The following is a 12674-nucleotide window of genomic DNA, read 5'->3' as shown; positions in this document are numbered from 1 at the left end:
TCTTCTTCCTTTTTTTTTTTTTTTTTTTTTTTTTTGGCAGCTTCTTCTGACCCAGGATGAAGGACATCAAGCAGGGTATCAGTTCCGCCAATCTTGCTCAAGTAGACATCTATGACGTACTCCCAAGAGCTCAATCAATGCACTTAGCTGGTCGCCAACACAAAAAAAAAAAAAACGCACGAAAACGCACGAAAGCCCAGGGTACCAAACTATCGGTCCACTGACAGGCAAAGTCGGAGTTCCTTCAAAAGTTTCATTCTGGGTACCCCGGCATTGGGGAAAGGGATGGATGCATGGTCCTCTTCTACTTTTAGGTTCATTTCATGTTGTGGCCTGGTTGGCGGAGACGCCCGACCGTGAGACAGACCATAGACTCCATACCATCAATTGATGGGACAATCCTTCCTTGGTTTTCGCAAACGGCCACACAACCTCCAGAGTTCCCTGTCAAGCTTGGATCCACAGGCATGCACAACACACCAAGTTTCGCTGTTTGCAGTCTCCAACCCGTCTGGTGATGATTATCCCCAACCTTGGTACCCTACCCAGCTGACAGACTCCGAGGCTGCAAACGTGTAAGCGCTGGCCATGCCTTGCTCCTCTAGTGCGCGTATCGGACAGCATCAATTGATGTCAGTTACCCAGGCTATATGGGCCGAGCTCTGTCAATGTATTCCGACTCGATACTTCATAAATTGTATGGACCGACTCTAGAGGTCTATATGTCCCCAATAGACGACGGTGCTTGCAAGCATTTGATCAGCTCAAGATACTGAGGTACCAGCCGGCGGAACACAGGCGAGCAAGCTGTGACAAGTGCCATGTATCACCTGAATGCAAGGTTCATTTGGCGTGGTCCACGTCAGATCATCATCACCTGAACTACCAGACTTCCATAGCATGGTCCTCGACTGGATAGTATCAAATGTTTTTATCCATCACCTGGATTTAGACTTGGTTCATGTATCCCACGGAAGAGCTTCTTTCTGCAGGCCAAATAGAGCACATAGGAGAGAGATGCGAGCAAAGCAGTTGGCAAACCGGAAGCCCGAAACTGTGGTTACGTGGGTCACACTCGGAATGCGCAATCAAACTTGGTTGAGTTAACTCCATATAAAAGTAGGGAGTGAATTGTTGGCAGAATTGGCGATGAGAAGTCATGCATTTCCTAGATCTCGATCCCATAACTTGCGCCAATTTTCGGGCTCAGAGCATGGGCTGGCTGCATGGGTCTAAGAAGCCAGCAAAGTCGGCCCGGTTCTTGGTTTCTTTCTTTTCTGAAATGTCTGGCGGCATTGTTTGGTCCTAAACCGCCTGGTGTATTTGACCATGTCTTCTGAGCATGCAGTTATGTCGCCAAAGAGCCGATCGTATCGAATAGGCATGTTTAGCTAACACTGGAATCATGCTGCAAAGTCAGTTCACGATTCCAAGTAAAAGAGAGCAACTCAGGGTTTAGCATCTTTTTAGTTATCCAATCGTTCATCAAACCCATGATCTTAGGTGCACCAGGCTCTCAAGTGACAATCGTCTTGGTCTCTTGTCCAGTTCCCAATCCATCCACGGAGACCCTCGCCGCATGCTCCAGGTCCAAGTACCGACATATCCAGCCCACATGCTGAAACAAGCTGCAGGTTGTTGCGAACTCAAGATGGATTGTTCTAGTCCCTCCGTACTATTTGTCTGGGCTCTCAACTTTGGCGGAGGGAGCTTCCACTTTTTGGTGCATCGGAAAATTAATGAATGCTGGTAGAATTACAAGCTTTCAGTATCGTCATGTCTGGTGTTGAGGACAGGAATGCCCATCATTTGTCCCTCAGACACTCTCAACCAGGTTGGATTCCGAGCGATATGGCCCCGTGCAATGAATTGAATGGTACTAGGGAGCAGGTACCAGAGAACAAGTGGTATTGAGAGTTTGAATCGAATTGGAACTAGCTGGCAAAGGAAGGGGAGAAAAAGAGATCATGGGCAAACAAGGAAACAGACGAAAATATGGTTGGTCGGTCTGCTGTTCACCTCGTCGCACAGAAGGGAGGAGCACGAGCACCAAGGTACAATGTACTTGGTACATCATCAGTCTACTCCGTAGTGTGAGAGACCTGGTGGGCTTTTTGGTTCTCCCGGGAAACCACATGCAGCACATATTGGCATCTGGACCCTCTGCATACACCGTGACATGTATTGTAAGCCAGGGCAGTACTTGACTGTAACCACAGTGCTGAACCCACGAGCCAAAAATTGCCAATTGCTGAGCGCAATCTAGAAGTCCTTATACTTTACGCTCCATGTTTGCTCAACATGGCGTCTTTCGAACAAAGAAAACCAAGCACGTAGAGTCAAGTTGGTTTGATGCACTAATGCCCCCTCCCTTCACAGCCGCTTACACCTCGTTTGGGTCTTAGCCGCTGAGCCTGGCTCCGTCTCACCCACCTGGTCACCCAGACACTCCAGAGTCCAGTCCACACTGGACCTTCCCTTCCATCTTCCCACCTCTCTCCCTTCAATCTGTGAAATTGGCACGACAAGATTCTAAACCGCCTCCCCGACAACGTCAATTCTGCCGCAAGGCGCAGCTGCGAACACAATAAACCGACGGCATATCAAGCAGGGAAATACTTTTTTTTTCCCTTCTCCCGACAACGTACACCATGTCGTCCCCGTGGAAAAAGCAGCCCGAGGATGTCGTTGACAGTGTTTTAAAACGGGCAGAAGTCAGCAAGGTGCGTCAATGCAGCAACAGCAGCCAGACTCCAACATGCCACGCTCTGGGCTATTTTCTTCTTACTTCCCACATAAATTAATTTGCTGTCGAAACTAAACGCTTATATGGCTCACCATTACCTAGATTGCACGCAGACTACAGAACCGGTTGGCGCTAGCTCAATTCAAAACGAAGCATGGCTGGGAGGACTTGACGCTCGATTCCATCGAACCGAAGCTGGAAGAAGAAATGCGAAGAAGACGCCTCTGCTGCGATGGCGATGTCCTTTCCGACTCGTCCTCTAGTGCATCCGACCTGCCGTATCCCACCAAGACCCTAATGAGTTCGCCTCTCAAGGCACCCTTATTTTCGGATGCCATTGGGTCGAGCAACGGAAGCTCAGGCCACCGGAAACGCACATATTTTGCATCGTTTGATCATACAGCCTCCAGCCCGAGTAAGCGTTTTCGAGCATCGCCGACAGCACACAAATCCTTTTCTGGACACTCAACTTGGAAAGATAGCCACCAGCTGGCACAGTCGTCACCGATCAAGCCAAGGCGCCAGCAACACTTTACCACCTCGGGTGGGCCAGATGTGTCCTTTTTCCAGCAGCGCAGAATGACAGCCGCTCTGACATCGCCAAACTTTGCTGCACCTTCAGACGACGAGGACGATCTGCTGCCGGCACACTCATTCAATGTCAATAACGTGCGCTCGTCTCCGCCTCGCACGCCTCCCATGCAGACACGAAGTCTCACAAGCAAGCGCGGCAAGGAAAACTCGGAGGGCGCTAATGGCGGCAAGACGGGCGAAGAGGGCGCCGACCTGTTGCTGTACCTGGCAGCGTCACCATCTCCTGCCGTGAAGTCGAATCGCGGCCGCATGGAGCGCCTTTCAACCCCACCGCCGAAGAATAGCAAGCTTGACTTACCATCATCCATGATGATGACGCCAGGCGGGGGCAACCTGTTTCCTAATACTCCTGGCCAGGGTTTTGATTTTGCTGATTTTGTCAACATCACCCCCAGCCCAGCACAGAAACCATGGAGAACACCCGGTCCTATCTCGGCCCGCACGCCGCTCAGCGTTGCTAGACGAAGGCTTACATTTGAGGAGCCTCTGGCATAGTTCCTCAACTTGGCTACAATCAACAGCCACCCCTGGCTATGAAATGATGTGAGAAATTTCCACGTCCTTTCAAATTTATTTCCTAGTGTACATGATACCACGATTACAGCACTGAACCGGACTTTGAAGACTACGGAAGCTGCTTAGCGAGAGACTTTGCGGGCAGCGAGTGCAACACCAGAACAAGGTGACGGTGGAGATCAGACATGTTCTGTTTCCTTCGCTTATATTTTATTTTGTCTTGCATCCTGATATATTGTTGCATACTTGGGTTGCCAATGGCCGGTGTGATTTTAACCACCTTTGCCAACCACCAGATGGTGGAACCCGTGTGGATGATAACCGATGGGAAGAGTATTGGATAGGGCTGTACTTGATGTGTTTGTGTTTGGGAATGCTGGCTCAGTTACTGGGGTATCTTTTACTACTGGACTTTATTCTATCCGTCCTTGCCCCAAAACGTGAGGGTCGGATTTTGCATGGGGAATTGTCATGAGGGCTTGGTTAGGGCGTCAACGGGAGTCTAGCACTGTATCTAGCCGAATCAATTAGTTGTTTGATGTGCGGGAAATGTTTTCCTCGGGTGGCCCGGCGTCAGAACGCCAGGTCCAGACGGATATTGATGATTTTATCGTGAATGGTGTGCTTGACTACTGCCCATCAGCCAGCCACACGACGAGGTGAAGTTAACTTTCAGCCCTGTGGACGCGCCAAGTCAGGCAATTTCCGCGTTTTTATGTGGGGCAACGCGAGAAGTCGCGCCAACCTGTCACGACAATAACGCGCTATTAAAGTGCCTTCTGGCCAATCAGCAACAAGAATCCCATTTCAGTTTGACCATGATGTCAACCCCCAACTTTACTCAAGACATGGGAAATCGGTGGAGTCCATGGCGGTAGAGCTTGCAGGATCATCGGCCGCCAAACAAGTGCCGAAATAATTCTTTACCCACCGTCCGTGTTGTTTGGCTGTTGAGTCAATGGCTTTGGTGCGTTCTTCACATGCTTGGGTTGTTATCAACTTGTCCCTTGGAAGGCAGGATACACAATTCTTGAACACCCCTGGGCGGGCAGAACATAAACACCGAGATGTAAGCTGTGGTAGGCAAGGTGGTTAGTTCTAGTCACATCTACCCTACGTACTCCGTACAATAGGCTGATATCAAGATTTGGCAAAACCTCAGCTGCCTCTTGTTCATACAGGCTCCCGGGGGTTAGTTTCAAAGCTCTTGGCCGATAGGGCGTCATGAGCTTCATAGACTATGGACTTTTACAAATGATTTGGGCCCCATATCTGCATAATGATTCGCATTGTGATTCGATGCATTACATTAAAAGTCAACCAAAATCTGTAACCCGTGCTTAAGTACGAAGTACCTAGGTAGTAGTGGATTTGCTTGTTTAGCCACCTAGGCAATTTAATTTATCTTGACTTATGGCCTTGATCATAACTCGAGCAACCGCCAGGGACCAAAAAAAAATACTGGGCACGTCACACTAACGACATTGCATTGACCAACGTCTCGTGATGGAACATATCGTTGGGGCTGACTCACATCCTTGGACTAGCCATTAGGGTCGAGGAAGCACCCCGGCACTGGTAATACGCTTTGGGTTGCTCCCAATGCACCAAGGTATCACGCTCGAGGATGGAGTTTCTCCCGACTGAAGCAGGAGACATCGAGAGATTGGGTGTATTCTACGGTATATCAGCTTACACTCATTCACCAAACCTAGCCCCTAATATTCTCATCCCTACTTGGATTCTTCCGCATCTGATACGCCACAACTGCCCACACCATTCGCATTGCTGCAATCCTCTGATCGACATCGAAGAAGTCGTACCATGGGCTTCGCCAGGCCGGAACCCGACCCCAGCTGCGTTTTGATAAATCCGGCTCAGGTGACCCGTCTAGAACCTCGAGCAGACGAGCAGGTACTCGAACACGGAGGACAGACACATGATGAAAAAGGGAGCTGATTACAAAAATGTCATCATAGCCAGCACCCTTGACCTTGCCTATGGTCTCGTACTTGGCTTTCCTGTCCCAAGTCGAAGCCGGCGGGCGAACCATACGGTAATTATCATAGACAGGCATAGTTTTACGAGCCTTCTTTGTAATCGGTCCTCTCCGGCCATCAGGCATGTCAGCACCTGGCTGAGTGTCGTCTACAGGCTCAATTTTCTCAATTTCACGGCCAATAGGCCCTCCTACTCCGCCACCCCATCTGCGTTGGGTAGTCCACCACTGTTGGTGCCCAAAGCGACTCTCCTCCTTTCCCTCACGATTGCGATGCTGAGCTGTGATCAAAGCAGCTAGCACCTCACGTGCCAGATCCAAAGACTGTGCTGTCTCGGCATCTGGGGAGGTAAAATTTACTGTTGGGCGTGCACTTACGGCAGCAACTGGACCATAGACAACACCGGCCCGGGCAGTCTCCCGTGTCATGGGACTTTGGAACACAAAATGACAGTTTGATGGGGTGTAGGATTTGCGTTGGTTCCGTCCTGGAAGGGACGTAAGATGGAGCCTTGGCTCTACTCTTGCCATTGAAACATTGCATCCAAAATCGTACGCGACTAGCTTTATGAAAGCGTTGAGGAGATTTTGCCGGAATTCCGGGGGCATAGACTGACCGCAAGAGGTTCGACTGATCGTAGACGGCTGAGACGGCTCGGTATCGAAATATTTCTCCCTGGCCGCATCACTGCAGGTGCCATCCTCCACAGTTGTCAATTCTGGAGACGGCGGAAGCTCTGGACGTTGTGTTGGATCATCCCAGAAAGTTGTGAATAACTCTAAACAACGGAAGAACTCATAAGTATTGCCCAATCGGGCTTGCTGCCTGCCCTTTGGAGGCGATATTCTCCTCACGGTACGAAATGCGTCTTCATTGGCGTTGGAGAGTTCCCGCCGACGTTCGAGGTATACTTGACACCCTGGGGACATACCACCCGTCTTTAACGGTAGTCGATCCTTTCCATCTTGATTACGAGCTTCCTCAGCTGTGAAACAGTCCCACTGATGAAAATCTGGCAGGCAGGATGTGTCAGGGATAAGATCACGGTCGTCCGCATCAAGTTTCAAATCGAGCCCGATTGCCAGCAGACCGGCGGACCCAAGAACAAGCGACTCCCGACCAGTTTGTTCAAGTAACCAAGGCAACGCTTGGCTCCTGCCACCAATCACCTCATCATCCTCAGCGAATGGCTGGTATCTTGGTAAATTGATAGATGTCGGACTGGGTATATCTTTTGGATCTACCTCTGTGGCCAAGTTTGCTATATGCCGGGTCAGAGAAATAGGTTTTCGGAAATCAAGAGCAGGACGGGAAGCATGCCCGAAGTAGAAATAAAGTGATGCCTTGGATTCAACATTGTGTATCCTCCAGCTAGCTAACTCCGTGGCACTAGCCCATGGCTAGCAAATGTCAAGTGTCTCTTAGTTTGAAGACTGAAGGGATGCAGAGACCGGAGAGTGCTTGAAATGAAACTTGAAACAGTCTCATGATGAGACTGGTTTAAGAGGAAATAAAACTTACGAGCAACGGCAAAGGCTCCGAACATGACGACACCGCCAACAGCTAGTTAGACCCGAAGCAAGCACACAACAAACCAAGGTATTTGTCAAGGACGAGATCAAGTCACTATGGAAGCACCATGGGCAGGTCTTGTCGCCTTTGCTAAACCTGCAGAACAATCGTGGCGAGGACCAAGTGGCAAGAAGTCGTAATTAGTCCAAAGATTCCTTCCTCCAACACCCAAAAGGGCCAAAGCACGAAATGATGGTAGGCCACCCCCTAGTGTGAACAATTCAAGTCTGGAAGACTTGGAGAGCCAACTGCGCAAAATGCAGCTTTGATGCTCTAGCAGAACAGGGGTCAACGTGGAACGCTGGCACGGTGACCCGATCGACCGATATTGGAAGGGAGATTGGTCTGGTCCGGTACTGTATAGTACGGCTCGGTGGACAGTTACTGTGCCAATGGACAATCGAAGACGATAAAGAACAAATGACACGACGGAGCAGCCACAAAGCGAGAAAGCTTCCGAGTCAATGCGTCTTGGTTGAAGCGGTGGTGGGCCAAACGGGAGGGAGGGAGACTTGGCTCTTGACCGTAATGCACCAGCCGAGAGAAGGTCAACTGGTCTCCAGTGCTGACGACTGGACATCCATTGATGGAGGTCAGATGCAATTGCGGGGGTCCAAATGTTCCATGTTCAGTGTCTGGTTGCCTTGCGGTCTGGTGCGCTGCAGGACCAGACAGGGGGAAAGGCGTCAAACTAGTTTGACCACGCCACCAGACGTCTGGTTGGTCAATTGCTAGGACCAGCCCTGGGAATATTGAACTCTTTCTGGACAGGAGGTGAGGTTGTTGAGTGGTCTGGTACAAGATGGTGGCTTGGTAGAGAAACTGAGGGTGTTTTGAAGCAACATGCTGGAAAGAGCGACGATTTGTTGGATTTGTTGGACATGTTTGACCCCGACCCAACCCCGAACCGTAAATAGATCCAATGACGATTTTGACCAATCTGCCAATCTATTCTGGATTCCAGCTCTCATCTTGATTTGATCGTCGAGTGGGTCTTTCGAGTTGATCGGAAACATTACGCATGATATGATCAACGCTGTGCTGGCTCACGACAGGCAGGATGCATTAAATTGTGTTGTATTGCCTACTTGCCAATCTTTTTCAAAGCACATAATAGTATGTAGAGCAGATTTAGTTGATGGTTCCCGCCTTGCAGACACCAATAGAAGTTTCAGGACAAATCAAGACATCCGCAGAGCCGGTACTTAAATAGGAGCGGAATCAACAGTCGGCAACCGTCTTGACTCTTGAGAAGCATCATCAGAGTCGCCGTTACATGTTTCCCGACAGAGACGCATCCAATGTTTCACCATCATCGCCAATGCGTACTGTATGTACGGGGACCACAGTTAAATTTACTGTCTGGTTCCTTGTGTCAGTAATTAGTCCTTGGTCGATCTGGAAGGCGAGGAGGAAGGAAAAAAAAAAATAAATAAATCAAAAACAAGACCCTTGGTTCAAGAGCAACTCGCAAAGCGTTCAATCGTCATGAGACCCTGGATTGATTACTGTTGGGCGTTTAGCATGCGCGCCTTGTTTCACATCGACTCCATACGGATTCTCACATTGTTTCGAAACACCACATGCAGACTAGACTAGACTCGACTCTTGCCCTCTTTCTCTCCTTCCCTCCAGTCGCTCCTTCCATGTCTCTACCCCAAGCCCCAGAGCCCATCCGTCTTCCGGTCATGTCTTCATGTCTTCAATGCTCATCGCAAAATGATCTCCTGTTTTACGTTCAGTCCTCTCTTTACTCTCGTTGACAGTCCAGTCTGTTTCGTCCATCACATGTCTAGTTGATACATTTCAAGGCAAAACACATGGCACAGAAACAACCTCATGAGCCACGAGACACTTGACTTCTGACGCCAAACACAAAAAGTCTAAACCGCTGTCCGCTACCAACATCTCTGTTCTCATCGTAACAATTCAAATAGCCACGCCTTGACCAGTGGCAGTGTGTTCCTTAAAAAAAAAAAAAAATCATGGTCGGAAGCACCAGACTTGTTCGCCTACTTCTTTTATTAGGGTTCACGGCACGTACTTCTTTGCGAATATGCCCAACGGACTCTTGGCAACATATGAATCAGGTCAGAATCACCATGGTCCCGAGCCTCTAATAGGAAACCACCAATGAAGCAAATCTCTCAATTATACGTGCTGCTACTGACTGTACTTGACGACGGAGAATTCATGGTCGTTTTAAATTGCCAGCATGGCGTTGGCGAGGCGCTTGGTCCCCGTCGGATGATCCGCTCTCATGTGCTTCTGACGATGATTGTGCCTCAGAAGTGTCGCAGATCAAGGGTTGCTGCAACCCCTGTTCCATCGTCCTCGACTCTCAGTTTTCACCTGCCCAATCGTATCAGGAACCAGCTCGTGCAATACCATAGTCCAAGAACATGTCTCCTTGTACCTTACTCCGTATCCCGCCAACTGTGTCTTCTCCAAGTTCCAGAATGCTCTACTCAGCCTGCCTGCCTGCCTCGTCGCTGTGATCCTTTGGCCTCTCAGACAATCTGCAACAGTTTAGCACCAGACGAGACCGCATATGCCATACACAATTAACTGGACTGGTATCCTGCGACTAGCCTTTACGTCCCCTTCGGGGCTTGTTAGGAAGATTTACAAACTGTCAACCTGGCACTTCGCGTCCCATTCCCATTCCCCTCTCAATACAAACTGAAGAACCGATCCTTTTGTCATGTCGCGATCGCTCCTTGGATATTGGAAAGAAGAAAGTCTGTATTGACTCCCACGACAAACACCCGACCACTCAATTATAGGACCATAACCCTGTTTCTGGTTCTTGGCCGCTAGTTATGTATACGATCTGAACACCGTCGTTCACCGACAACTCAACAGCCTGGTGCTTGTTCTGATATACAGCCACATCGTGTGCCATATCGACTTTCTTTGCTGGATATAGAATCGTCATGTCTTGGCTCCCACCCGGGACCTTCATAACTCCCATCAATGGAAAACGATCCCCGACAGTCTCACCAGGAAGTTTTACGATTATAAACTACAATACCTCAGCAGAACATAGTCCGCCCAGGCCTCAAACCCTCCGGGACTCCTCGACTACAAAGACTCCCACACAACCCGCGCCAGAGACGAGAAATTCGGACCACTCTCGTCTTCTTCCGTCTAGTTTTGTAATTGCCGAAAACGAAAGGCCATTGATGAAAAGTTTGAATATTTCTCATTTTTCTTCAACCACAATGGCGAGTCAGACGAACTCATCAACACCCAGGTCGTCTGCGGTGAACGCAACCCCTTCCGCTACTGCCTCATCACTACATTTGATCTCAAGCTCCCCCAAACCCATTTCCCCAGGTTCACTGTCTAGTTTGCCGACACTCGCATCACCATCGCCATCAATATCAACATCGCATCTAAGCCAGCAAAGTACGCCGAGGAATACCGTGACAGAAACTTCTCCATCAGTGTCCCAACCTCGGCTCGACACCACCCCTCAAAGGCTACAGCCGACTGAAATTAGCACACCAGAAGACGAAGACTCATCTGATGGCCAGAAACCTGGCCAAGATGTTGTCCAAGGAACGGAGAGACCAGCACCGGAAGCTCAACCTACGCCGACGAGGATTGAATCACCGCCTGCAAGGAATCAGCCGCCGCAAATCAGCCAAACACCAACCATTCCCCTGGCACCTAAGCCAAGCCCTACCGGAAATAGCCCGACAGCACAGAGGGATGATCCAACACCGTCGAAGCAACCAGATCCGAATATAGTGAGTCCAGATGGTGATCGTGGGTCAAAACTGTCAAGCGTAGGTGTCGTGGTTCCTGTAATACCGACGACCCTGAGAACAGCAACCAACAGCATTTCACCTAATACCGAGAACGAAGTCGGGAGAGGCTCGTCTACTGCTATTTTATCTACTACAAGCGCAGTGGGCGCTCCATTCCTGGGTAATGAGCCCGAAACCACATCTACAGTCCCTCCCAACGTGGGCGTTGGCCGAACAGGCGGCGGAGTAGGCGCAACCGACGATACAAGCCATAGCGGTCAAAAGAATATGTCTACCGGTGCTATCGTGGGTATATCTGTTGGCGCATTTGCAGCCGTAAGCTTAATAGCCCTTCTATTTTGGCTCTGGAGAAGAAGATCGATGAAGAAACGGACTGGGTCACTGTATTCCCCAGTGGCCGATCCCGACACAAACCCGAGGCAATGGGGACAAAGTGGGATTGGTATATCACCACAACGGCTCTTTCGGCCAAGAAGAGACCCCAGTAGCCTTGACAATTTCGGGGTGTCAAATGTTGCGGCGGTGGCACCAAACATGGCAGAGAGAACTGCTGCTCCCGGATTATTAGGTCGGGGCCGTATTAACAACCAGGAATATACTGAATATGCTCCTCTGAGGTATAATGGGCACTCCCGGGACAACTCAAATACCATTGGCACGAACCAACCTAATTTTGGACTTGGGCAACGCCAGATCGAGCCTTCGAACCCCTTCTCAGATAGGAACGCTGTCGACGTGGCCCCCCAACTACCATCATTACCTGCGACTGCTCTTGTATTTGACATGCCATGGGGGAACCAGAGCAAGGACTCAGGCAATGCCGGTGCAGCCGACTCCCGTACATCTCGTGGAAGATCCCTTAGTGCGACTGTTAGAGCGTCTCAATACCCAAGCGTGCCACCAGCTCCGTCGAGACCACATTCGGTCCACCGAGAATCTATACAAAGCGTCGATTCATTTACCAATAAACGGAACAAGTTTCGCTCAGATCCGTTTGACCTGGAGATTGAAAGCCGTTTAATATCCGGCCAGAGCCCCATACCAGAAATGCCTCGACGTACGGCAGCAAGTTCGACGTACAGTGCTCAGCCCGATAGTGGCCCGTCATCTCGATATACCAGTGGCGTGAGTGTGAGCGGCTGGAGTGTGATACATGCCGGCGGTGCCTCCTCCAAAGCAGTGCAAACACAGGCCAATAACATTATCAGTTGGGACCACCCCAGATCATCAGAATTTTCGCACCCGAGTGGTGTACCACGGCCGCTAGGAGACAAGAGACAACCCGGTGTGGTGTTTGGGCAAGCTTTATAGCCGACTTGCACGGCGGAGTAGGAAAACAGTAGCATTTGCGACGGCGTCTTGGTGGCTAGGATACTGCATTTTTATAATTGATTCATATTATTCACACATGAATACGACCGCCTGACAGTATGGGGAATGATATCTTGTAAACATCTCAATGGGGCCATA

General features: G+C 49.9%; 3 protein-coding genes across 3 annotated transcripts; 2 read left to right on the top strand and 1 right to left on the bottom strand.

Moving 5' to 3' along the window:
* Positions 1 to 2651: 2651 nt before the first annotated feature.
* On the top strand, positions 2652 to 3835 carry VFPPC_08149 (cyclin-dependent kinase; the record flags this gene model as incomplete). Its single annotated transcript, XM_018286907.1, has 2 exons — positions 2652 to 2723; positions 2849 to 3835. The coding sequence occupies 2 exons, from the start codon at positions 2652 to 2654 to the stop codon at positions 3833 to 3835; spliced, it is 1059 nt and encodes a 352-aa protein (XP_018143702.1).
* A 1732-nt stretch (positions 3836 to 5567) lies between these two features.
* Positions 5568 to 7402, bottom strand: VFPPC_08148 (hypothetical protein; the record flags this gene model as incomplete). Its single annotated transcript, XM_018286906.1, has 2 exons — positions 5568 to 7117; positions 7378 to 7402. The coding sequence occupies 2 exons, from the start codon at positions 7400 to 7402 to the stop codon at positions 5568 to 5570; spliced, it is 1575 nt and encodes a 524-aa protein (XP_018143701.1).
* Positions 7403 to 10652: 3250 nt separating this feature from the next.
* On the top strand, positions 10653 to 12515 carry VFPPC_08147 (sugar transporter; the record flags this gene model as incomplete). Its single annotated transcript, XM_018286905.1, has 1 exon — positions 10653 to 12515. One exon carries the CDS (start codon positions 10653 to 10655, stop codon positions 12513 to 12515), a length of 1863 nt encoding a protein of 620 aa, XP_018143700.1.
* Positions 12516 to 12674: the final 159 nt, after the last annotated feature.

Source organism: Pochonia chlamydosporia, chromosome 4 (genome assembly GCF_001653235.2).
Source record: "Pochonia chlamydosporia 170 chromosome 4, whole genome shotgun sequence".
NCBI lineage: Eukaryota > Fungi > Ascomycota > Sordariomycetes > Hypocreales > Clavicipitaceae > Pochonia > Pochonia chlamydosporia.
The sequence above is the reverse complement of the archived record's forward strand: the minus strand, read 5'-3'. Positions and strand labels throughout refer to the sequence as shown.